This window comes from Gymnodraco acuticeps, unplaced genomic scaffold, assembly GCF_902827175.1.
Source record: "Gymnodraco acuticeps unplaced genomic scaffold, fGymAcu1.1, whole genome shotgun sequence".
NCBI classification, from domain to species: Eukaryota; Metazoa; Chordata; class Actinopteri; order Perciformes; family Bathydraconidae; genus Gymnodraco; species Gymnodraco acuticeps.
The window spans coordinates 2,563,340-2,586,164 of NW_022990224.1; the positions used below are offsets into that span (position 1 = coordinate 2,563,340).

At 41.4% G+C, this 22,825-nt stretch overlaps 1 protein-coding gene across 12 annotated transcripts in view; it reads left to right on the forward strand.

Moving 5' to 3' along the window:
• Positions 1–22,825, forward strand: part of LOC117547876 (CUGBP Elav-like family member 2) — a 50,339-nt gene that overhangs the window by 9,311 nt on the left and 18,203 nt on the right. For all 12 annotated transcript variants that reach the window (XR_004569253.1, XM_034218771.1, XM_034218774.1 and 9 more), the window contains exons 2-8: positions 4,605–4,801; positions 12,888–12,970; positions 14,623–14,671; positions 15,150–15,284; positions 16,147–16,226; positions 17,411–17,572; positions 18,232–18,295. Coding sequence is in view for 11 of the 12 variants with exons in the window: in XM_034218771.1 (XP_034074662.1) it covers positions 4,605–4,801; positions 12,888–12,970; positions 14,623–14,671; positions 15,150–15,284; positions 16,147–16,226; positions 17,411–17,572; positions 18,232–18,295 (770 nt within the window). In the remaining variant the exon portion in view is untranslated. The remainder of the gene's footprint in view (positions 1–4,604; positions 4,802–12,887; positions 12,971–14,622; positions 14,672–15,149; positions 15,285–16,146; positions 16,227–17,410; positions 17,573–18,231; positions 18,296–22,825) is intronic.

Here is a 22,825-nt window from a genome sequence, read left to right on the forward strand (position 1 = left end):
AGCTAATGGGGCAGCCTTGTCATCAGATGCTGGCCGTCTGTTAACATGAGGCCCATTCAGAGGCTGATTGAACATGTCTGTCTTCATCATGAAGAATGCAACAGTGAAATCAGGCCATATTGAGCTGAATTGGAGTTAATGCCAGGAGGAAATATCATAATGACTTCTCATCAGAACCACAATGTGCTGATTAGGGTCGACCACTTGGTATGGAAATCGAATAACACACAGCCTCCTGTTTCTGCTTTTTAGCCTCAAGCAACATCCGTCCAGAGTTGTCATTTGTTCTTTCAAACCTGGGCCACGAGTCTGACTGGTTTTTCCTTAGGGGTCCTACAGCAAAGTTATGTAAATCCTGCTGCTGTCTTCTGTGACCAGTTTTGAAGTTGCAACTCAAAGCCTGTGCCGAAGATATTTTTATGCCAAAACTACTTCAACGTGTCAAATAATATTCTGCCTCTTTTTGTAGTAGAGGAGAAAATAGATGGAGCTAAAAGAGTGAGCCCTCATGTTGACAGCTGTCAAAGATATTACCATGTCATTAGAGGCATTCTGTGTCTCGTTGAATCAGCTTATAAGGCCGCTTGTTTCCTGAAAGAAAAGCAACTCATGATTTTTCTGAGGGTATTACAAGCAAACAGCTGTTTCAGTTGACTGATTTTCCTCTTTTCTCTGAAGCATTACGTTTACCCATGACCCATTACTCTGACTTTCCTTTTATCCAGAATAAAGCTTGACAGCCAAAACAGCCCAGGACTAATGATTTTTAGTTTATTACTCCAAACAAGAAGAGGCTCAGCCTTATGTGTAGCATTGCCCTAACAAGACTTGTTCATTATTTAATTAAAGAAACATTGGGGTTGAGTACCAAATAACCTGGACAGTATTAATATAAATACATTTAGATTATGTTTGTTGGTTTATTTTAATATAAGTGACCACAACAAATGTGCTACTGCTGTGACCCCTGACGGTTTAGGGATGCTGCTTTCGAAATCTTGTGCATTACCAGTCAAATTGGCCGGCTTTCTATTATGGGCACAGCAAAGGTGTCGCTGGCATACTTGCGCGGTCAGAGGGAGCTCACCAACAGGACAGACACATGGTCCAAATAAATCACCTGTTTTTTTATGGGTGGTGCAGCAGTAAGCATGCAACTGTCGTGGCTCTGAATGACTTGTCAGCTGCTGCAGGGTGTCTCGGGCTCGACGAGCTGCCACATCGCATGGCTGTTCGTGGAAGCTCAGCAAAATACTTCCTCATTCCTGTCTGGAGCACCCTGCTGGGCTGGTAGAGAGCAGAGCCGGGCCACATTGATAGAATCAACTAGTATTTTTTTAGTTAGTACCGTTATCAATGATGTGCTAACATTTATTGTGTGTCTGTTAGCACCTTTTCCTTATAGAATATATATAATCTGCAGTAGGTATGACTGATTTAACGTCTTGCCACTCCAGTTCTGCTGATGGACACTACTTAATGTCAGCAGGTGTCACTTCAAACTGATATGCTACTAGCAGATGCTATTTGGTTTCTTATAGAGTTGGATTTTACAGCATGGCTATTTCTTGGCCTGTACCAAGTTTAAGTGGTGCTAATTAAATGGATTGTGTAACATTTGGACAGAGCCAGGCTAGCTGTTTGTATCTATTTCCAATCTTTGTGCTAAGTTAACCGGCCACTTTCTTAAGCTTCATATAACCTACTGATATGAGAATGGTTACAATGGGTCTCACAGTTAGAAAACACCCTGCAATTTGAGTTTAAAATTCACCAATGTTTCTATAGTTTTGATTCCCTCTTGGGCATGAACAAAACCTATACTCTAGACTAGAGCTCATTTACACACACACATTTGAATCTTGAAATGTTCACCCAAAAAGTTGGTAATTGCTTGTTTTCCTCCGTTCACAATTTGTATGATGTAGGATTTTTAAAATTCCAAAATATTTGTTTAAATTAATTATACTTTTTAATTATTAACAAATGACCGAAAGAACGAGATCGCGGATACAAGCGGCCGAGATGAGGTTTCTCCGCAGGGTGGCTGGTGTCTCCCTTAGGGATAAGGTGAGAAGTTCAGTCATCCGGGAGGGACTCGGAGTTGAGCCGCTCCTCCTTCGCGTCGAAAGGAGCCAGTTGAGGTGGTTCGGGCACCTAGTTAGGATGCCACCTGGGCGCCTCCCTAGGGAGGTGTTCCAAGCACGTCCAGCTGGGAAGAGACCAAGGGGTAGACCTAGGACCAGGTGGAGGGATTATATCTCTTCGCTGGCCTGGGAGCGCCTTGGGATCCCCCAGTCAGAGCTGGTTGATGTGGCCAGGGAAAAGAAAGTTTGGGGCTCTCTGCTGGAACTGCTACACCCGCAACCCGACCACAGATAAGCGGGAAAAGATGGATGGATTATTAACAAATCAGTATGGTCTTTTAAAATAAACAAACAACACACTAACTTTAACATTAAAATATTAATATTATCAAGTGCATTTTTTTGTGCATTTTTTTGTGACGTTATATCCCCTACTGACGCTACTACAGTTCTTTAAGGCTATTTCAGCCGCATTGGCACTTTTAAACTGTAATGCTCTTATATATATATATATTTTTTTTTATTACTTTCTCTCTGTTGCCCTTTATTCGTTCCTTTCGACTTAAGCGGTCAATACAGCTCTTAGTGTGACTGTGCTCTCTGGTGCACTTGTCCACTTTAAAATATTGTTCCACAAGGTTACAACACTTTGAGGCTATTTGAATCAACTATTTTATTTACTTGTGATTTAAAAAATAGATGTCTTGTGTTGTTGCAGTTAAGCTGTCAACTTTGAGCGGGTTTGTAGGAAGGCCAAAGATCTTAGCTGTCACTCAAGCTGAAGAGACAATGCACAGCTGCAGGGGGCTTGTGCGTTTTAATGAATGCTAAGGAGAGCCAGTCAAAAGAGTTCATTTAGAGCCTTAATGTTTTTGAATGCTGCGACACATTTCCAGTTTTTTTTTTTCTAGTGAGGTTTTTTGTTTCTACAGCGGGATTTCATTTCAAAGGGCCCTCAGCAAAATGGCGTCAGAGTGCCACTGGCAATACTGGATAAATGGTGTCACCCACCAGTGCTGTGGCCTAAGCAGACATAGCCGTTGATGTGTTCCAAAGCATCTCTCTGACTTGGCCCATTGTGCTGTGGAGGAACGGTGAATAGTGTTCTCCAGCAGGGCGAACAATATGTGATTGTTCCCCCTGCTGTGGTGAAGAAGCTGTAGGTTACTCTCTGTACCATCGCCAAAGTGCCTGAGGAGGAGATGTACCGCAAAATCTCTGTCTGCTAACCAGTGGTTCTCTCAGGTTTAGTGCTCTGCAGTGCTGCTTACCTTTAGCTGTCGGAGCTGGTGGGAGGGGGGCACCCACCCCTTTTTGGTGGAGAGAGGCTTTTGTTTCACTGGAGCATTTCTTTTTTACCGTTTGTGTGTCAGTGTTCAAATGTATTGACAGCCGCCAGTGGATAAAGAAAACATTCGTACCGAGGTGTGGAGCTGGATTTCAGAAGATCAAGAACTGAAGTGTGATTTGTTAGCATGTCATTTAGGTCCCTCAAGGAGTTTGGTGTTTCTGCGGAACGGTTGGGCACAATTTGTAAAAAATGGATGGCTCGCGTCCAAAGGTCTGTGTGTGACATTGTTCTTACATTAATGTATCTTAAACAGTTTTTAAAATGTTGGTTGTGTGTGCTAGACATCTTTTGTACTATAGTCTACATCTATTGACTTGTGATCCTCTGTGGTACTACATAATTGGGAGTCATGCTTCATATTTGCATGATTTGTCTACGCCCATGAAGGTAGCTCCGAGACGAGACTTTTGCACCCGTCAGGATTTTTTTTTTGCTTGTTTTTGCATCCGAGTGAGACAAAGTTGCTGTAGTCGTAGATACACTGGTGGGTATTGATTCTCTGTCCCAAGGCTTGCCTCAAAGGAAAATGGCACGATTTAGTACTTCACTCATCTTCATCATTGCTCTACTACCCCGAACACCCAGATTGTTATTCGATATGTTGTTGACTATGCAATCCATTGTTGTTAGACCATCCATTATTGTAAACAGTATATTGTTTCAGGAACTACTTCAGTATACACATCAGCTGGTGACAATGCCAAGGATTAATGCTTTAGAAACAAGACTCCTAGTATTTTTTTTAACTATATAAAACCTATCAAAGCACAATAATAAACCTGATTTTAGGTGAAAATCATTCTCCAAGCTGGCCTGATGGCAAAGAATCTAACGAGAGCATTGTTCAAACTGTGAAATAATTGAGTATGTTGTGTTGGCATGTGGAGCTGTACCTACCTTCTTTAAAAAAAAATGTTGTTTAACTGCTATTACTTATATTGCTATATCACAATTGGTTCAAGCAGGCACTGAAATTGGCTTCCAAAACAAGTTATTTAATGTTGGTATTTAGATTTTTAGGAGATTTTTGTATTTGAAAACCCTTTCTGTGGTTTCTAGCCAAGTACTTGACAGCGTGCAACACAGCGTGTCATATTTTAATCTTTCAAGTTATAATATTTGAAGACCCTTGTGTACTTAAAACAGATCTATTTTGTTTCTCTCAGCAACGGCAACGGCAGCAACATGAACGGGTCGCTGGAGCAGTTAGATCAGCCGGATCCAGACTCCATCAAGATGTTTGTGGGCCAAATCCCAAGATCCTGGACAGAAACAGAACTCAAAGAGCTGTTTGAGCCATTCGGAGCTGTGCACCAGATCAACATCCTCCGCGATCGCACCCAGAATCCACCTCAAAGCAAAGGTATGTTCCACTCTTTGGTTTACTCGTTTTACCATTTAATAGGCTATACTCCTTAAAATTCATGTCTTTTTTAAGATAGTGTTGAGCCTTCGGTTTAATTTAAAACCTACATTCTTTTCAGTATTTTGTTTTTGAAACCCATAATAAATTGTCATAGCTAAGCATGGGTCAGTACAGAGAAACGTAGCCCTTTTTGATATGCTGGCCGTTGTCCTCCACCTGGATTTACATGGGTTTAGTGGTGAAGCCCTATACACAAAACCCTGTTATAGCCACGTCATCTACCATCACATTTCAGCACAATCCCCCTTAGGCAGTGCAGAGCATTGCCTGTCTACACACGCAATGCAGCCATTAGTGCAAACGGATGAGATGATTCAATGGTCTTTTGTTTCAGGGTTAAAAAGCAAGACTTTTTTTAATAACCCTGCCATTATAGGAATATATTTACTATTGTACTTTGCCGTTTGGCTTAAAAGCACCATTGTTTGAAGAAAGTGTTACTCGACTGCTATTTTCCATTAAGACGTCTATCGATGCGCTCACCTTTTTATAAATGGTGCTCGAGTTGAGCGGTTCAGTTTCAGTTCCAATTAGTAGAGACGGTGAAGTGCAGGCCTGCTGCCGCCACCTTCTGCAGAGAGCTGCAAAGTGCCACTGAAAGGGCTCAGTCTCCTGTAACTAACTGCAGGTGAATAAAGAAAGCGACAGTTTCACTGATGTAACTGTCCTCGGTTTACGACATCACCCAAATTTCAAATGAGTTGATGGTTGGATTGCTAAAGGCACTAATCCACTCGGGCGGGATATTCTTTGATGCTGTATTCTGCGTCTAAATGGAGTTTTGAGATACTAATGCTGTACCGAGCTGCCTGGCTATTATTAAAGAGCTCTGGCCGACCGTCGCTGGTGGTCTTTAAAGGTGTTATTGGCCTTTAGAGCCACTGTTCCACTGGTTAAGCCTGTAACAGTGTTGGTGGAGGCAGACTGAGGGAGAGTGTTGCTCAACTGGCTGTTCAGCCAAGTGAATAAGTGATTTGATCCATTTAGCACAGTAAATCCTCCATGTTTTTGCCTCCGCCCTTTTTCTTTTCAAGTGAAAGACATGCTGACAACAACGCTGCTACTTGGAGGCGGACATATTGCCTTTCTGCTGTTGTATTCTCCATCTCTTTTTTTTTTTCAGCATTCATTCAAACGTCATTTGTGAGGCAGTACATTATAAAGTGATGACTGTTGGCTGTGCAAATAAGTTATTTGCCTTTTGTTAAATGATTAGCAGTATAATTGTTTTGATTTTCATGGAAAAAAGGAATTTCTTAACCTGTTAAACCCCAATGTCCCCGCCGGCGGGGATCCAGGTTTTTTTTTTTCACGACACTGTCTCAGGGGATCTTAATATTTAAGAACCTATTCATGTGTTATACCAGATTAACGGGAATAATCTCAGCTAACTGACGACACAAACCATTTTTTACCAAAACAAAACACAAGTCTCATAAGAAGCATCTAAATGACCCCTTAGCGAAAAATGCTAATGTCCATTAGCACAGAACTCAAGATAAAAGTACCCTTATTACTAGGGATGCACCGAATATTCGGCCACCGAAAATTATCGGCCGAAAATGGTTAAAAAAATATCACCGAATGTCAGAACAGGCTTACGTTGGTAACCTAATGTGTTGTTGTGATGACGTAATAAAGACGCGGCGACCATGCTCGCGGCTGGCCTCACAGGGGGGGGGACGACGACATTGACCTTTGTCATCGAGATTGCCCTGAGCCTTTCACAAATCGTATTAAATAATCTGATGACAGAATAGCTGAAATTTTAACAAACTAAATAACTCAGTTACCTCTAATCATTAACCCATGTTTGTATCATGTAGTTAACTCCGTGTGTTGCTGCTAGCATACATAACACCTGACGTGGAAACGTTACACGTGGATGGGGCTACAGAGCTGCTAGAAAGATGGTCAAACCCGGTACATTCCTCCGTCTGCATGCGGTGCACTTTTGCTAAATGTTTAGACAAATTGCTCGTGCGCCCTTACATGCTAAACTCTTATTGCACTTTTGGTAACGAGTATTCTCCACATCGAGACGGGTAAAGTTTAACCACACCTCGGAGCGCGTTCTCTCCGCCATCTCCGCAGTGTGCTCCGCTGCATGAAGCAGCTGCGTGTGTGTAAACTGCCCCGCCCCCTTGCACACAGACGGGGGAGAGAGATCTCGTCTGATCGAAAATACATCATAGACGCATTTGTTGTCTTTGCATATTAGAAACGAGTTGGCGACACTAAGACTGCGATATAATGTTTTTTAGCAATAATACATGACATATATAAATGTACTGTATGCATTCAAAAGTGCTGAATAAATGTTTTATGGACCCATAATAGTGATTATTATTTAAGTTAAGTTTTGCCATAATCATGTCTATTTCCATAATCAGGTAGCTGAACAACATTGGTAAAAAATGTATACATTATATATATATATATATTTCTATTAATCATTTTCGGCATTCGGTTTTCGGCCAACTGTTTCCTATTTTCGGTATCGGTTTCGGCCAAGAATTTCCCATTCGGTGCACCCCTACTTATTACTTATCGTAGCTGCACATACAAGATATCCGATTAAAGCTCAGGTTCCACAGATTATTTAGGTATATAGTATCATCACTGAGTGATCCGAACTCGCGACAGGGGAAGCAAACACAGACATCACAACACGTACCTTTACGGAGCTTCTAGGGAGATCGTCTCACCGTAGCTGTCAATCTGATCAAAAGACGTGTTCAATGGCATTAAAATGCGGCTGAATCGGTTAATCCATAGGTTTTTAACGTCTCTGTATAAAAAAATTATTTCATTTATAATCTATAATTCCATTTTTATGTAAAAATCGCAGAGCAAAAGTTAGCTGCTAATGGTAGCCACCAGAGTGGCTGCTGCTTCCGGTCTTGGCTATGCAGCAGTCTATCACACACATTACCAAATAAGGACTGTGTGAGTTCCCCTCGATTCCATTGGCTCTGACGGTCAGAAAGAGATGTCACATGTCAAAATCCAGCAAGGGGGGCCAGAGATATGGAAAATCCACCCAAATGGCCCCAGAAGAGGGTTTTATTTTTGCTAAATCTGTCTAAAAAGGTAAAATATCACTTGTTTTGCATCAATCTTGATACAGGGTACTTATTATATGTTGTACTTTGGATTCCTAAAGCTTTTAATCTACTAACCCATCATCCAAGGTTAGTTTTCACTATAAGTACAAAATATTTTTTGGACGGACACTATAATTTACAGTTTTTTACCATGTTCAATCTGAATTTTCTTTAAAATAAAAAAACATCTATATTGATTCTGACTTTTCTACATCCAACTCACAGGTTTATCATTACTTTGAGAAAAAAGATTATTAATTTAACCCTTTTAGAAGGGAAGATATGGTCATTTGTTCTGGGAATGTCATTTTCGAGCCTGAAACCTGAAAAATAGGCTCGGGGTTTAACAGGCTAACTGCGACTATTTTGTCCAAAAGAGCCTTTAGCATGGATTGTAAAATATCTTTTTGGAAATTGTTTATTTTAAGGGGAGACATGGCAGACAAAAACATCGTTTTTCAAGCACTTGTCAATTTTGAGATTTTGTGCTATTTTGATTCTATAACATGTTTTCTTTCAGGCTTTTGGAAGGAAAACGTACAAAATACACATTTAAGTGTTTATTTGACTATAGTTTGTGTATTTGCGTCTGTAGATTTCTCCTAAATTCACCAAAAGTTTGCATTCTAACGTAAAGTACTGCGACCGCTGTTTGCACCATGTCATCAGAGATATCGTTGGAAAGCTGGAAAGCTCTCCTGCACAATCTCATCGGATCCAAATATGGTCATTTCCTTTGTATCAGCAACCAATCGTGAAAGTACAGAGGGGTTTTAAACCAAGAAACGAAATCTCATTGGCTGGTGTCAATTTCTGACAACGTGATTCGTTCAGATGCGTCACGTGGTGTGCTAAAACACTTCCTGGTTAGCTTTCCGCTAGAAATTTAAATCTCAAAATGGCAAAAGAACGGCGAAAAAAAACGTTCACAGAGAAGACGACAACAATCGTCACTTGCACGAAGCAAGGTTATACCCCGAACATGAAATACCTTCACGGAGTGCGTCGAGGTGCAAGCTGTCATCCAAAGAACAGGAGGGTTATTTAGCTAGCGCCTCACTGCAATCTTTAAAGGTCGTTTCCTCAAAATGAGTTTTTTCTCTTACTCTGAGTCCGAAATGTCCACTTCAGTAGCACGTACATACACCAAACCTTCCAGTTATATTCCTATCAATATTATGAAGGCTTTTACAGAAGGGTTTGTTCATATATCATTCATAGCCTGAATTATACAGCATTGTATACCTAAAAACATGGCAAAAATGGATATTTTAGGGCTGTTGACAGTAGGGCTGCACGGTATTGAAAAAAACTGACATGGCGATTTCCCCCCCCCCCCTGCGGTATATATTGCGTTTTTTTTTTACCTGTTAAACCCCAAAGTCCCGGCGGGTACTTTACTTTTTTTTTTTTCACGACACTGTCTCAGGGGATCATAATATTTAAGAACCTATTAATGTGTTATACCAGATTAACGGAAACAATCTCAGCTAACTGACGATACAAACCATTTTATACCAAAACAAAACACAAGTCTCATAAGAAGCATCTAAATGACCCCTGAGCGAAAAATGCTAATGCACTTTGGCACAGAACTCAAGATAAAAGTACCCTTATTATTACTTATCGTAGCTGCACTTACAAGATATCCGATTAAAGCTGAGGTTCCACAGATTATTTAGGTATATAGTATCATCACTGAGTGATCTGAACTCGGACAGGGGAAGCAAACACAGACATCACAACACGTACCTTTACGTAGCTTCTAGGGGAGATGTCTCACCGTAGCTGTCAATCTGATCAAAAGACGTTTTCAATGGCATTAAAACGAGAAAGAAAAAACGCGGCTGAATCGGTTAATCCATAGGTTTTTAACGTCTCTATAAAAAAATGATTTAATTTATAATCTATATTTCCATTTTTATGTAAATATCGCAGAGAAAAAGTTAGCTGCTAATGGTAGCCACCAGAGTGGCTGCTGCTTCCGGTCTTGGCAATGCGGAAGTCTCACACACACACACACATTACCAAATAAGGACTGTGTGATTTCCCCTCGATTCCATTGGCTCTGACGGTCAGAAAGAGATGTCACATGTCAAAATCCAGCAAGGTGGGCCAGAGATATGGAAAATCCACCCAAATGGCCCCAGAAGAGGTTTTTTTGTGTGCTAAATCTGTCTAAAAAGGTCAAATATCAGGGGAAATTCTACACACACAACACATGAACAAATAAGGAGTGAGAGTGACGACGCGTAGCCAAAACCGGAAGCTGCATACCACCAAGGTGGCTACCATTAGCAGCTAACTTTTGTGCTCCGATTTTTACATAAAAATGGAATTATGGATTATAAACAATTGCTTCAAAGCCACAGATACATTATCAACCTATGGATCAACCGATTCAATCGCGTTTTTCTTTCTCGTTTTAATGCCATTGAACACGTCTTTTGATCAGATTGATAGCTACGGTGAGACGATCTCTCGTAAAAGGTACGTGTTGTGATGTCTGTGTTTGCTTCCCCTGTCGCGAGATCGGATCGCTTAGATACTATACTTAAATAATCTGTGGAGTCTCAGCTTTAATCGGATATATTGTATGTGCAGTTTCGATAAGTAATAAGGGTATCTTTATTTTGAATTCTGTGCTAAAGTGCGTTAGCATTTTTTTTTTAAATGAAAAAAAAACGCACGTCCCTGCGGTGTGAATACCGCGCATGCGCATACCGCGGTTATCGCCATGACACGGTATATCGTTCAGCCCTAGTTGACAGTATTTTCTGATTTATGGAGTGATAAAAAGAGATATCCAAAATCCCTTCTGTGAAAGCCTTAGATACTAATATGACTACAAAATGAAACAAGAATTGTGAACCTGGCTTTATCCAAAGTTCAGATTTCGATTCCTGAAATGTGTTAAAACAGGCGCATATTTAATGAGACAATGGCTCATTTGTATATTTAAACATGCTATTTCAGAAAACTTGTAATACAAAAAACAATTGCCTTATTGTAAGTAATTAACTGGAGAAATGTCTAGCTGATATCTTTAAGTTAAAAAAATTACCCTATTCACCTGGGGTGTCTCGCCTTAAATCATTTTTTCTTTTGAAGGTTAGTATTATGCTATAATTTGAATATACTCCTCGTAAATCCTCGTTATATTTGTTTGTTGTCTCGTGGCATCTCACAGCAGACGCAGACCCAACCAGAGCGCTATGCATTAAATATTCATGATAAAAACATACAATCAAAGTTAATATGCATAGCTGGAAAAATAAACAAAATCGAAATGCACCTTGATTGCTGTGTGTATAATTTGTTTAATTTCTCAGCACTGCATTTATGGTAATTACAATATTAACATTTAGTTATTTAGTTTTTTTTAGCTACCTTTTTTAAAAGTGTAAAAAATCTATGCAACAACTCTAATTGCAGCACACCATGTGACCTACAGCACTTAATTCACATGATCTTTTTAACAAGATATACACACCCGACAAGGCCAACATATCCTACATGTGTTCAAAGTTACCCCAGCAAAATCTCAGGGGTAATTATAATTCTGTATATAATGAGATATACAGCCAACACTGCAGTTCATTGAGAGGATGGATAGTTCAAAGCCTCCTTTTCTTTCTTTTTTTTAGCAAAGACCTCCCCTGTTCTATGTGGAGTGTCAGCTGTGATGGCCTATTGACATGTTAATGCAATGTTAATGTATTCTAATAGATCATCTGGCCTGATCACAGCAGCCTTTGGCTCACTCAGACTGTGTGAGGTGAATATGGTGCAGACCCACGCCCATTAATTTTCTCTGCCTTCCCCAGTAGTCTGGATGGCAGTTTCATTAAACCAGGATGGCCTGATGATATTTGCATGGCAAATAATTCACCGTTCACACCCTTCCTATGTAATCAATCTTCCCTTTTGTTAGATTTGTTGAAATTGCTGTAATCCCTCCTTCATTTGGGTTGTTTACTTTGCCACGGATCTATGGAGGATCCATCAGATTTTGAAGTGTTTTTTGGGTCACGTCTACTGCAGGTCATGAAAAAATCATCTGATAACCATCACGCCTCTCGATGGTTTATTTAGCTCCAGTAAATGGGAGGCAGGGCTAAGCAGCAGAGAAAGAGAGGCAGAGCTCAGCTGGTTGTGAGAGAGAGACAGAGCAGCTCGATGCATATTAGAGTTCAACAGCCCTCCCCGCGGCCTGGGAGCTCCAGTAACAGCATAATACACACTATGTAGGTCAGAGACGCTGCAGTGCTCCACTTCCCCAACCCAGTGAAACTGACAGGCTGGAACGCCACTGGCGGTCTGCTGGGACGGAAGGATGAGAGGCTTTTTTTGTTCTCCCCTCCCCCGCTCTTCTTTTCTTCATCCCCCTCCCCCATCTCCTCTCTCCTCCCATGATTCCTCTTCCTTGCTCTCACTCCTTTTCACTCTTGTCTCTTTGTGCTGTTTTTATGCCTCCTGTATGTTTGTTTGTATGCGATTGGATTCTTATGTAATGCAGCACCACTCTCTATGATGTGTTGGTACTGTGCCCTGGCATGCCTGGCTTTTGTTGACCTGTGGACAGTGCATCAGTGCCTCCTGACAGCTACCTAAACCCTGTGGTCATCTCTATGGCCCGGTCACACAGCAGCCTTCAGCTATCTCATTACTCCAGTGTCCCCGCTACAAGCTCCTACATGCTCTGTGTGCAGCATCTAACAGTTGGTGCTAAGAATAACCTGTCACATGTTTTAAACATGTGATATGAGGAGAACATGCACTCATACGACTAGTTCCTTTTCTGCTCTGCAGTTGTTGTGGTATTAGATTCACTGCCTGTATGCGCTGTGTTTCTAATGCTGTTTTTGTCTCCTTCCCCCCGCCCATTGTTTGTCCCGGTTTTTCTCTCTCTGCAGGATGCTGTTTTGTAACTTTTTATACAAGAAAAGCTGCACTGGAGGCCCAGAATGCACTGCACAACATAAAGACTTTAAGTGGGGTGAGTAAGCACAGTATGGTCTGCATTTAGCTGCTTGAGCCCTTCTACAGCCCGGCTGCAGCCTGTGAGCTTTTTGCTGGCTGATAATGAGCTCTCGGCTCACTGAACGCAAGTTTGCCCTGAAAAAGATCTGGTCCCCACTATGCACTGACATCCAGGGAGGACTGCCGCTGAATATCAACACACTGAACTGATAAGCCTGCTGAACGCACGCGCGCAGGTAAAGTGTGAAGTGTGCTTGACCAGGCAGCAGGTTATTCACTGAGGCACGGAACCTGATTGCCACAAAGTGGAACAAATTATTAATACTTGTCTTCATGAATCATTGATGCACATCTACATTTTTATGTCCTAAAGTTGGAGGAATAAAGAGAAGAGGGATGAAGTCTCTTTTTAACAATGACGCCTTGTTAGAGTGAATGTTGTCTCCCCTCCCCTATTTCCCCTCCAGATTTATCTTCAGATTAAAGCCCAGTCAACCGGAATAAGTGCAATTTCTTGTTAAACCACCACAAATCTGGCCCTCCTGTACGCCGTTCTAAATTACTCTCTTCCCATCAATAAAATCTATAACAAACAACTCCAGCAGTCGATTTAATCAATAGCACAGTCTATTCGAAATGCTGCCCCCGTCAGTGAGTTTACAGGTAAATATTGAACCGGGTTGATAAATGAGTGTAGCAGGGTATATGGGTCTAGCTCTTTCTACTGGAGAACTATCAATCAGCCCGACATTTCAAATAAAGTGTGGTCTAACAGCTCAGCTCTCGAACCCCAGCCCCAGATCATACTGTGACTGGCATCGACTGCAGGTTTGGTTTGCGTGACTGGAAAAGCTTGTTTCTGTTCCTGTTTTTTCTCCCTTCTGTGCCTCCCTCTCTCCCTGGTCAGTGACGCTAGCCAGTACCCATACTGAGCAGGCCATCTGTTGGCTTCTCTTTAGTGCTTGTCAAAAACAAACCCACCACTTTTCATAAGCGCCACCCGCATCATGCAGCTAGATTCATTTTTCTTTTCTTTTTGGCATCACATGACAGTTAAAATATGCTAAAAATATATACACTTGAAGTTCTGCGAATGGCTTCGAAAAAATGTGTTAAATGGCATGAAATGACGGATCCTTAGGCAATTTCTCACTTAACAAACACAGCTTTGGAAATGGCATTTTGTTCAGAGATGTTAGGCTGACTCAAATGAGATTTATCTCAGCCTACATTTGCCACACATTTTTCTGTTTATGTGATTCAATATATAGTCTCAACCAAAAACTCACTGTACAGTTGAAATCAAAATAGAACTGCCTTGCTTGTCACCCCTCCTTATAAAATTGTTGTAAAGAAAATGAGGGATGTTGACAGGAAGAATCGATAAGTTCAATCACAAGTCTACACTACAGCAAGAAGTGAAATTGGATACCAGAGAATTTGATCCCCGCCATTAACTCGTAGACATTTCCTCCTGAATCTGGCCGTGGTGAGGGAGGATGGTGGATTTAGAACAAAACACGAGGCAGAGAGGGATGCCTGAAGATGGAGGGCATGAGTGTGAAGATATGAGCCTCTTGTGATGACGGATAACAAGGCCAGACACCTGCATATTTCAAAATGGTGACAGATGCAGTGTTAACCATTTCCCTCTGCTATTTTTTATAGATGCATCATCCGGTCCAGATGAAACCCGCTGACAGTGAGAAAACAAGTGGTACGTGGATTCATGTGAAATGTAGGGTGACATGAGGACAGGAGGGTACACAGATAATGTCTGTTGAGAAAAAATCTTTTTAGATTTAGCTAATTGAGTAAGAGATTTTAAAAGAAGACCAGTGAAGGACTTAGTTCAGGGAATGTGCCGCAATACACAATTTCTATACAGTGTCAGGGGTTAGGAGGATTAAGGGCTTTAAAAGGCACCGAGGGGAGAAGAGTAGAGCAGGTAGAGGATATGGTGAGCACAAATGAATGATAAAGTCATCTGTCTCTAAGTAGACGAAAACAAAGCGGCAAGTTGCAGAGATTTGTACAAGAGGCTGCCACCTTGAGTGAGAGGCAGAAAATGTGTCAGCGAGACGAGGGAGCTTAGAAAAAGAGAAGTGCAAGATTTAACGCCTGATGTGACTGCCGCTTTCATAGCTCCATAATTGTTTGTCTGAATAGCTTTCCTCTTTTCAACCTTCTTGCAGCGGTAGAAGACAGAAAACTCTTCATCGGGATGATTGCAAAGAAATACGGCGAGAACGAGATCAGAATGATGTTCTCGTCTTTCGGACAGACCGAAGAGTGCCGAATTCTCCGGGGACCAGATGGTCAGAGCAGAGGTAGGTTTGCTTTCAGCGTAGGCACAGTGTTATCTGCCTCACAGCCGCCATCTTCAGCGAGTACAAGCTGTAATCATGTCTTTATACAGGCCCCACCCTACTTCTTTATTTCCACCCCCTCCAAACCCTCCAAAACAAGTGCTATTCACCTCCAGTGGCACCCATTCCATCCCCACAGTCCCATCCCTGTTACACTCAGCCTCCACATCTCACTTGCCGTCCGGCACAATGGGCCGTCTCCTTGGCAACCGTTGGCTGCCGGTGTTCGTGGGCTCAGCTGGCTCGGCTCCTCCTTTACCGCCTCCTTCATCCCACTCTACAAAGGCTGGAATTAGCTTGTCGTCGCATCTCCTACATAGCTCTCGACTGCATGAAGCCTCAGATAGCAGGCGGCTCGAGGCTCTCAAGTTGATATACACGATAAAACAGAGAGCTGGCCATGAATTTCTTCCTCTCTTTTAGTAAATTGACAGTCTCCACAATTTAATGAAATTAACCTTAAAACACCTTTTGATGTGAGCAGATCTTACACATTTTAGCAAATCAAAGCCTTTCAATGTGTAGTTATGTGTACATTTTGTGTTTTTTTTTATAATCATTGACTGTTTCACCATGACACCACCTAGTCAAGCCTCTTCGGGTGGCCAATGTAATCTGTCAATCACTGTGCTCATGTGTTACTGTTCTCCTTGTTGTGTTCTTTCTCCGTGTGCTAACAGTCAGGGTGGTTCTGTGTGCTTGGTAGTTGCCATTCTTTGTACTGTAAAGTGTTTTTTGGGGTTCATAACGAGTTGTCCAAACCTTTTTGTCTTGTTTTGTTTCTTCTTGTCCCTCCCTCCCCCCCTCTCCTATTGTTCTACAGGCTGTGCGTTTGTCACATTTACTACCAGGGCACAGGCACAGAATGCAATCAAAACCATGCATCACGCTCAGACTATGGAGGTACTGTACCCCTTAGCACCTATTTCTCATTTCCCCCCTATCCCCTCATACATTCTGCTGCCCCCTTGTGTTGAAAAGCTGAAGAACATGTCCAGGCAGATGGCGTCCATTCATCACAGAGCATGAGTCATTTCCAATACCACTCTTATTAATTACAAAATTACACTGTCGTCTGAAAAATAATTGAATAAAATGTGAAACATTGCCTCTCTCATAGCTGCTAAATTCAGGGCTAACGTGAAACGACAGGAATTGTTGTCATCTCCAATTTTTGGGCTGAACTAAAACATCTCATTTATTGATTCTGATGAATATTTTAGAGCCTAGCCATCAAAGTCTGCCATAATCAATCAGACCACAGGGACAAGAGCTGCCACCATCAAATATAGGTTAACAAATAATTAACCCAGACTGGATCAGCTACTCTACTAGATTTCTTCAAAAACTGGGTCCATGTCATCATGTAGTCGATGGTATGTTTGTGGAAGTGGAGCAGCAGTAATTTGACAGCTAGCAGGTCAGAGGCTCCCCAGTGGAGCAGCAGACCAAGTCTAATTAGGAGCCCGACCAAACATAATACTCCTCCTACCAGATTAAACACAGGCCCCAGTGGTGCTGCCACCTATTTCCCCGCATTTCATAACCTCCCCAATTCTCAGCTGCCATGGGAAGTGCGGCTGGTTCAAAAGCCATTTCCCCTGTCCAGCCTGGTCCCTTTATGGCGCTCAACTCTGAAAATACTTAAGCACAGCATGCCAAATGTCCAAGCGTCTTTCTGAACAGTATGGGACTGTCTGTTTGTGAGATTGTGTGCATTTGTAATGCCTTTTTTCTGTTAAGGTCTGCTGACAAATCCTCGTTTGTCTGTTTTTTTTTAAGTGTTGTCTCCATCTGTTGTCTGCTTGTCTGTGGACTCAATTACGCTCAGTGCTAAAAAAGAATCACTGTCTGCAATTTTGTCCTGTGCCCCTTTTGGAATGTGGCCTGGCTCAGCTATGCATGGAAGATGTCCTCTGTGTTAGATATGAATGCAACAGGCTTAAATCAAACTGTCTTGAGGCATAGATGATACCCTTTTTAAAGAAAGTCCTTGCAATGACTGCGTCCTTACATTGATAAATGAACTGGATTCTTCAGTGTGCTTCTGAGTCTGTCTAACGTCTCTTACCTCTACATCGCTTCAGGGCTGCTCCTCACCTTTGGTGGTGAAGTTTGCCGACACGCAGAGAGATAAGGAGCAGCGGCGCCTGCAGCAGCAGTTGGTGCAGCAGATTCAGCAGCTGAACAGCGCCTCCACTTGGGGAAACATTGCCGGCCTGGGGACCCTCACACCGCAGTACCTGGCAGTAAGTGTTGCTCAAACACGCAGAGCTGCCTCGTGAATTGATATACGGCACGGTTTAAGTTTCAAAATGTATTTATAGTTAAGCCATATGTTAACCATATGGGCCGCTTGACAAAGTACAAGTTAATAAAACTAAGCTACATACAATATAAAGGAATACACATATATAAATAATAAAGGGTCTTTATAAGACAATACATTATACATGTGAAGTGTTGGTTGTAAATTTAAGTGTAGATGGAGCCAAAAGAGGACTTGCTTTGATCTTAATTCTTGAGGTTTTGCTGTTGTCATATTGATGGGGTTAGGTTTATCCTTGAACAGCCTCTCAACAAAACTGCCAGGGATATGTTGTAATTAATTGTATTGTCAGGTGATCTTGTGTTATCTTGTATGTTTAACAGTGACTGACTATTCTGAATAGAAATGCAGCAGCCATTTTGTCTGCAATACACAGCCTCTTAGGCTTAACCCTTTGAACAATATTTGTATTACATTTTCAAAATTAATTAACTTGATAAAGGCAACACTTGAATTGTCAATACTGTTCTGAAAAAAAAACAGCTTGTTAGCAATGTTATTATATTGTTGATAAATGATGAGATGTGTCCCTTATTCGTTTCTGATATCAATTCCTTCCTTTCTCTTTGTCCTCAACAGTTGCTCCAGCAGGCCACGACCCCCACCAACCAAGGCAGTTACAATAATATGCAGAGGCTAGGAGGTGAGTGCAGCCTCTCACTGCTCTGAAGTCCTTCTCTGTAAATGAACAAACCGCCACTTCTCATGTCAACAACCTTGTGACTCAGTGCCTGACGCCCACCTGGCTCTAACTACCATAAACCACATGACTCTTTCAGATCAGTGGCGTATTAGTAATGGATGCCTGTGTAGGCTGCTTAAAGGCACATAACCATTACTTACTCAAATGTTCCGTGTTTTTAAAGAAGAAACGACAAACAGTATAACTATGGAGAGGCACTGTATGTGAAGCTCTAATACTCTAAAACAACTACTGCAATTCCTTTTAGTTTTGAATACAGTAATCTTTCTATTAAAGTCCTCTAAACCAGCTATAATAAACAGTTTGGATTTATTTTGGTACAGTCATGCTACCAAATGAAATGGTTTGATGAATCTGCTTAGACACAGGAAGCGCTCAAAAGTTTGAGCGAGTTTATCAAATTTAGAAGTGATTCCATGTCAGCCACAGCTTGCCACAAAACATCTGACTGATGGTGTATTCAACAAACTTAAACTAGCTTTAAATGTCAGGTCTTTGGCAGGTAAAACATTTTTAGTCAATGATTTTATCACTGAGCACAATCTCGATTTTATGTTTTTAACAGAAACATGGATTGAACAAAAATAACAGTGCAGCTGTTCTTATCGAATCAACCCCTCCCAACTTTAGTTTTATGAGTCAGGAAAGAATGCATAAGAAAGGAGGTGGAGTTGCTATTTTGTTCAATGATTCCCTTCAATGCAGGAAGACATCTTATGGGAACTTTGCTTCTTTTGAATATGTGGCCCTTCAGCTGAAATGCTCCTCTCGAGCTCTGTTCCTAAATATCTATAGACCACCCAAATACTGTGCAAGCTTTTTTGATGACTTTACTGAACTGCTGTCTATAGTGTGTATTGACTTTGACCGTCTAGTCATTGTTGGTGATTTTAACATCCATGTTGACAACCCCCAGGACAGAGGGGCTAAATAACTGTTTTGTGTTCTTGATAACTATGGACTGACTCAGCATGTGAAGGAGCCCACGCACAATAAGGGGCACACTCTGGACTTAATTATCTCAAAGGGTCTGAATATCTCTAAGGTTGTGGTGACTGATGTTGCACTCTCTGATCATTCCTGTATTTTCTTTGAGAGCTCTATTTCTGTTCACAAAAATGTTCAAAAAGAGGTAACCACAAAGCGATATTTAACTGAAAACACTAGGGAAATGTTTACGCAGAGTTTTTCTTCCACACTTGCCCCTGCTAACATCTCAGTAAATGAGCTAGTAGATCATTTTAATTAAAATGTTTTAAAATGTTATAGATGCCATTGCTCCAACTAAGGTAAAGGAAGTGTCTGGCAAGAAAATATTTTCATGGAGAAAGGCCATGACCGTGAGAACAGAGAAAAAAGAGTGTCGAAAAGCTGAACGCAGGTGGCGAAAAACAAATCTCCAGGTTCACTTTGAAATCTATAAAGAGAGACTTGGCCTTTATAATTTGGAATTGAAATTTGCCTGACAGTATTTCTTCTCTGACATCATTACCAAAAACAACGCACGTGCCTTGTTTGCTACCGTCGACAGACTAACTAACCCCCCGGTGTCAGTAGCCTCTGAATTTCTATCTACCAGGGCGTGCAATGATTTTGCCTCCTTCTTCACTGACAAAATTCAGAAAATCAGACAAGCAGTCAGTGCCTCTGCATCAGGTACAGCAAATGTTTTGTTTCTGTGTCCACTTAAAATCAATTCAAACACCATGACACAATTCCATCAGATTAATGATAAAAACCTAGAGGACATTATACAACTTCTGAAATCCTCCTCCTGCTGCCTTGAAATTATTCCAACAGGGTTTTTCAAAAATGTTTTTCCTTGCATGGCCTCAGATCTACTTCATATATATATACCTCATTCACACCAACGGTGTTTCAGGGCCGGTTCAGAGCTGGAGCTTGAAAAGCACCGGGTTTTCCTCTTCACACCGCAGCGGAGCAGCCTCTTAGCTCCGGAATCCGGTTCGTTTCAAGCACCAAAAAATTGTCCGGCCAGAGCAAAAGCACCACATACGTCACGCTTATGTCGAGGCGGGGGCAGGGGCAGAGACAGATCAACTCCTGAACAACAACAAAAAGCCCGCGTTGTATCCAGTTTGTACACAACGATAGAGAAACTTAACAAGAGTTTCAGAGTTTCTGCCATAGACTGTATAGGCCTATATAAAGGTTTCTGCTCATGGTGAAGCAACGTGTCTGCGTGTTAAGGTGGAACCTGAGCATTCACGTTGATCACCTCTCATTATAACTCATTATAAAACTATAAATATTAAACTTTACTTAACGTGTTCATTTGAGAACAGCTGTTACATACCTGGGTGAAGGTTACAGTTCATTTAAATCATATCAAAACCTGCCATTTCTAAGTAAAATCATAGAAAAAGTTGTTTTTCAACAGTTGAGTAATTTCTTGCATTTAAATAACTGTTTCGATGTGTTCCAGTCAGGATTTCGTCCAAACCAAAGCACTGAGACTGCTCTTGTAAAGGTCTTCAATGACATCCACTTAAACACAGACAGTGGCAGAACTTCAGTGTTAGTATTATTAGATCTCAGTGCTGCGTTTGACACTGTTGACCACAACATATTACTAGACCGACTGGAAAACCGGGTGGGACTTTCATCAACAGTTCTAAATTGGTTTGAATCTTACTTTAAAGGACAGAAACAACTTTGTTTCTATAGGTAAATACAAATCTGAGTTGACAAATATGACATGTGGGGTTCCTCAAGTCTCCATCTTGGGGCCTCTTCTCTTTAACCTCTTAATCCCGAGGGTCCCCCCAGTGGACCCCTCCCACCGTTTTTTTACGAGACTATGTCTCAGGACTTCTTAACATTTATGAAACTATTAATGTTCCATACCCTTTTAACGGTAAGAAACTCAGCTAACTGACAATATAAACAATTTTTAGCTAAAAGAAACACAAGAGTAATACCAAGCCTTTGAATTAGCATGGAGCAAAAAAATGCTAACTAATGCTAACGGACTTTTGCACTGCACTCACCGTAGAAATGCCCTTATTACTTATCGTAACTGCACAAACAAGATATCCGATTAAAGCTGAGACTCCACAGATTCCACACATGTAATGTCATCACTGTACGACCCCGAATTCCTGGAGCTATCAGCCAGAAAAGAGAAAGTAAACAACATCCGGTTTCAAAAATATTACAATAATTACGTCTTACCTTTTTTGATTTGTGATCAAAAGTTGTGTTCAACGGAATAAAAACGCCGCTCAAGGTTAATCCAATGTCTTTGTGTCACGTAGACATTTTTACTGATAATCCATCATCATATTTATGGCAATATACTGGGTATAAAGTTTTGCCGTACAGGCTTGTACTTTCAGATATGCTTCGTTTGCTTCTCTATTACGTCCGCAATGGTAATGTTTACGTGGATTTGGGAACTGCCCATCGATTCTATTGGATGTAATGGTTAAGAAAAAGGTGTAAATTGACCAATGGGTTCCAGAGATATGGTCCTGCGTAAAGTATAAAGAATGAATGCCAGCCAGCGTAAGCACATTACGCAGCAGACTTTACTTATTGTTTACTACGTAAGGAAGCAGCAGGGTTCGTACGGGTGCTTGAAATCCTTGAAAATGCTTGAAATTTGACGTGGTGTTTTCAAGGTTGGGAAAGTGCTTGAATTTTGGGAATAGTGCTTGAAATTGAGATAAAGTGCTTGAAAATGCTTTACTTTTACAATAAATTTCTGTCTGACTGAATAGTTCGCTTTTTAGATTAAAAGAAAATAATTGCTTCGCTTCTACATAAAACAGCTCCGCTGCGGCCTTCCCGCGCTATGCGCGCGACCTGCAAGAGTTTGTGTTACGTGTGACCTGGGCATTCTGATGAGTGATAGATGACTGTGTGCCAGGAGGTTGCAGTTTCAACGAGCGTTGGCTAGCAGAAGACAAATACAAGCCATGGCTAAGACGAGGGTCTAGCCCACGAGTAGCCTCCTGCAAAGTTTGCAAAAATAATGATGCGAGAGTCTGCGCTGATGAGCCACATGAAAGGTACGCCGTAGTAGAGCATTTTAGATTAGGCTAACGTGGCATGTTACGTTTGTTTAAGCTAACGTTAGAAAGCTGAATAGCGAACTCGATTGAGGGATAATAATAATTGCAGGGGACAATCATTTCAGAGGAGCGTACCTATGTTATGTGCGTTACAGTCGCCATCGTGTGGTGTTCAGAGGATGAAGCACTCACGGCATTTCGTGTTATAGTCACGAAATATAATCTATTGATTCGACACAGAGCGATTTTGAAAGCAATGTATTTCTACTGGTAGTATGTTTCGTGCCTAAACCAAATGTGACTTGCTCTCTCGAAATCAGTCACATTGACCCGAAGACACATTTTCGTTTGTATTACTGGTCTGGGGGAAGCTCGCGAGTGTGTTTGTGTATTTTTGCGTTTGTGTACCGGGGAAACACTCACAAGAAACACC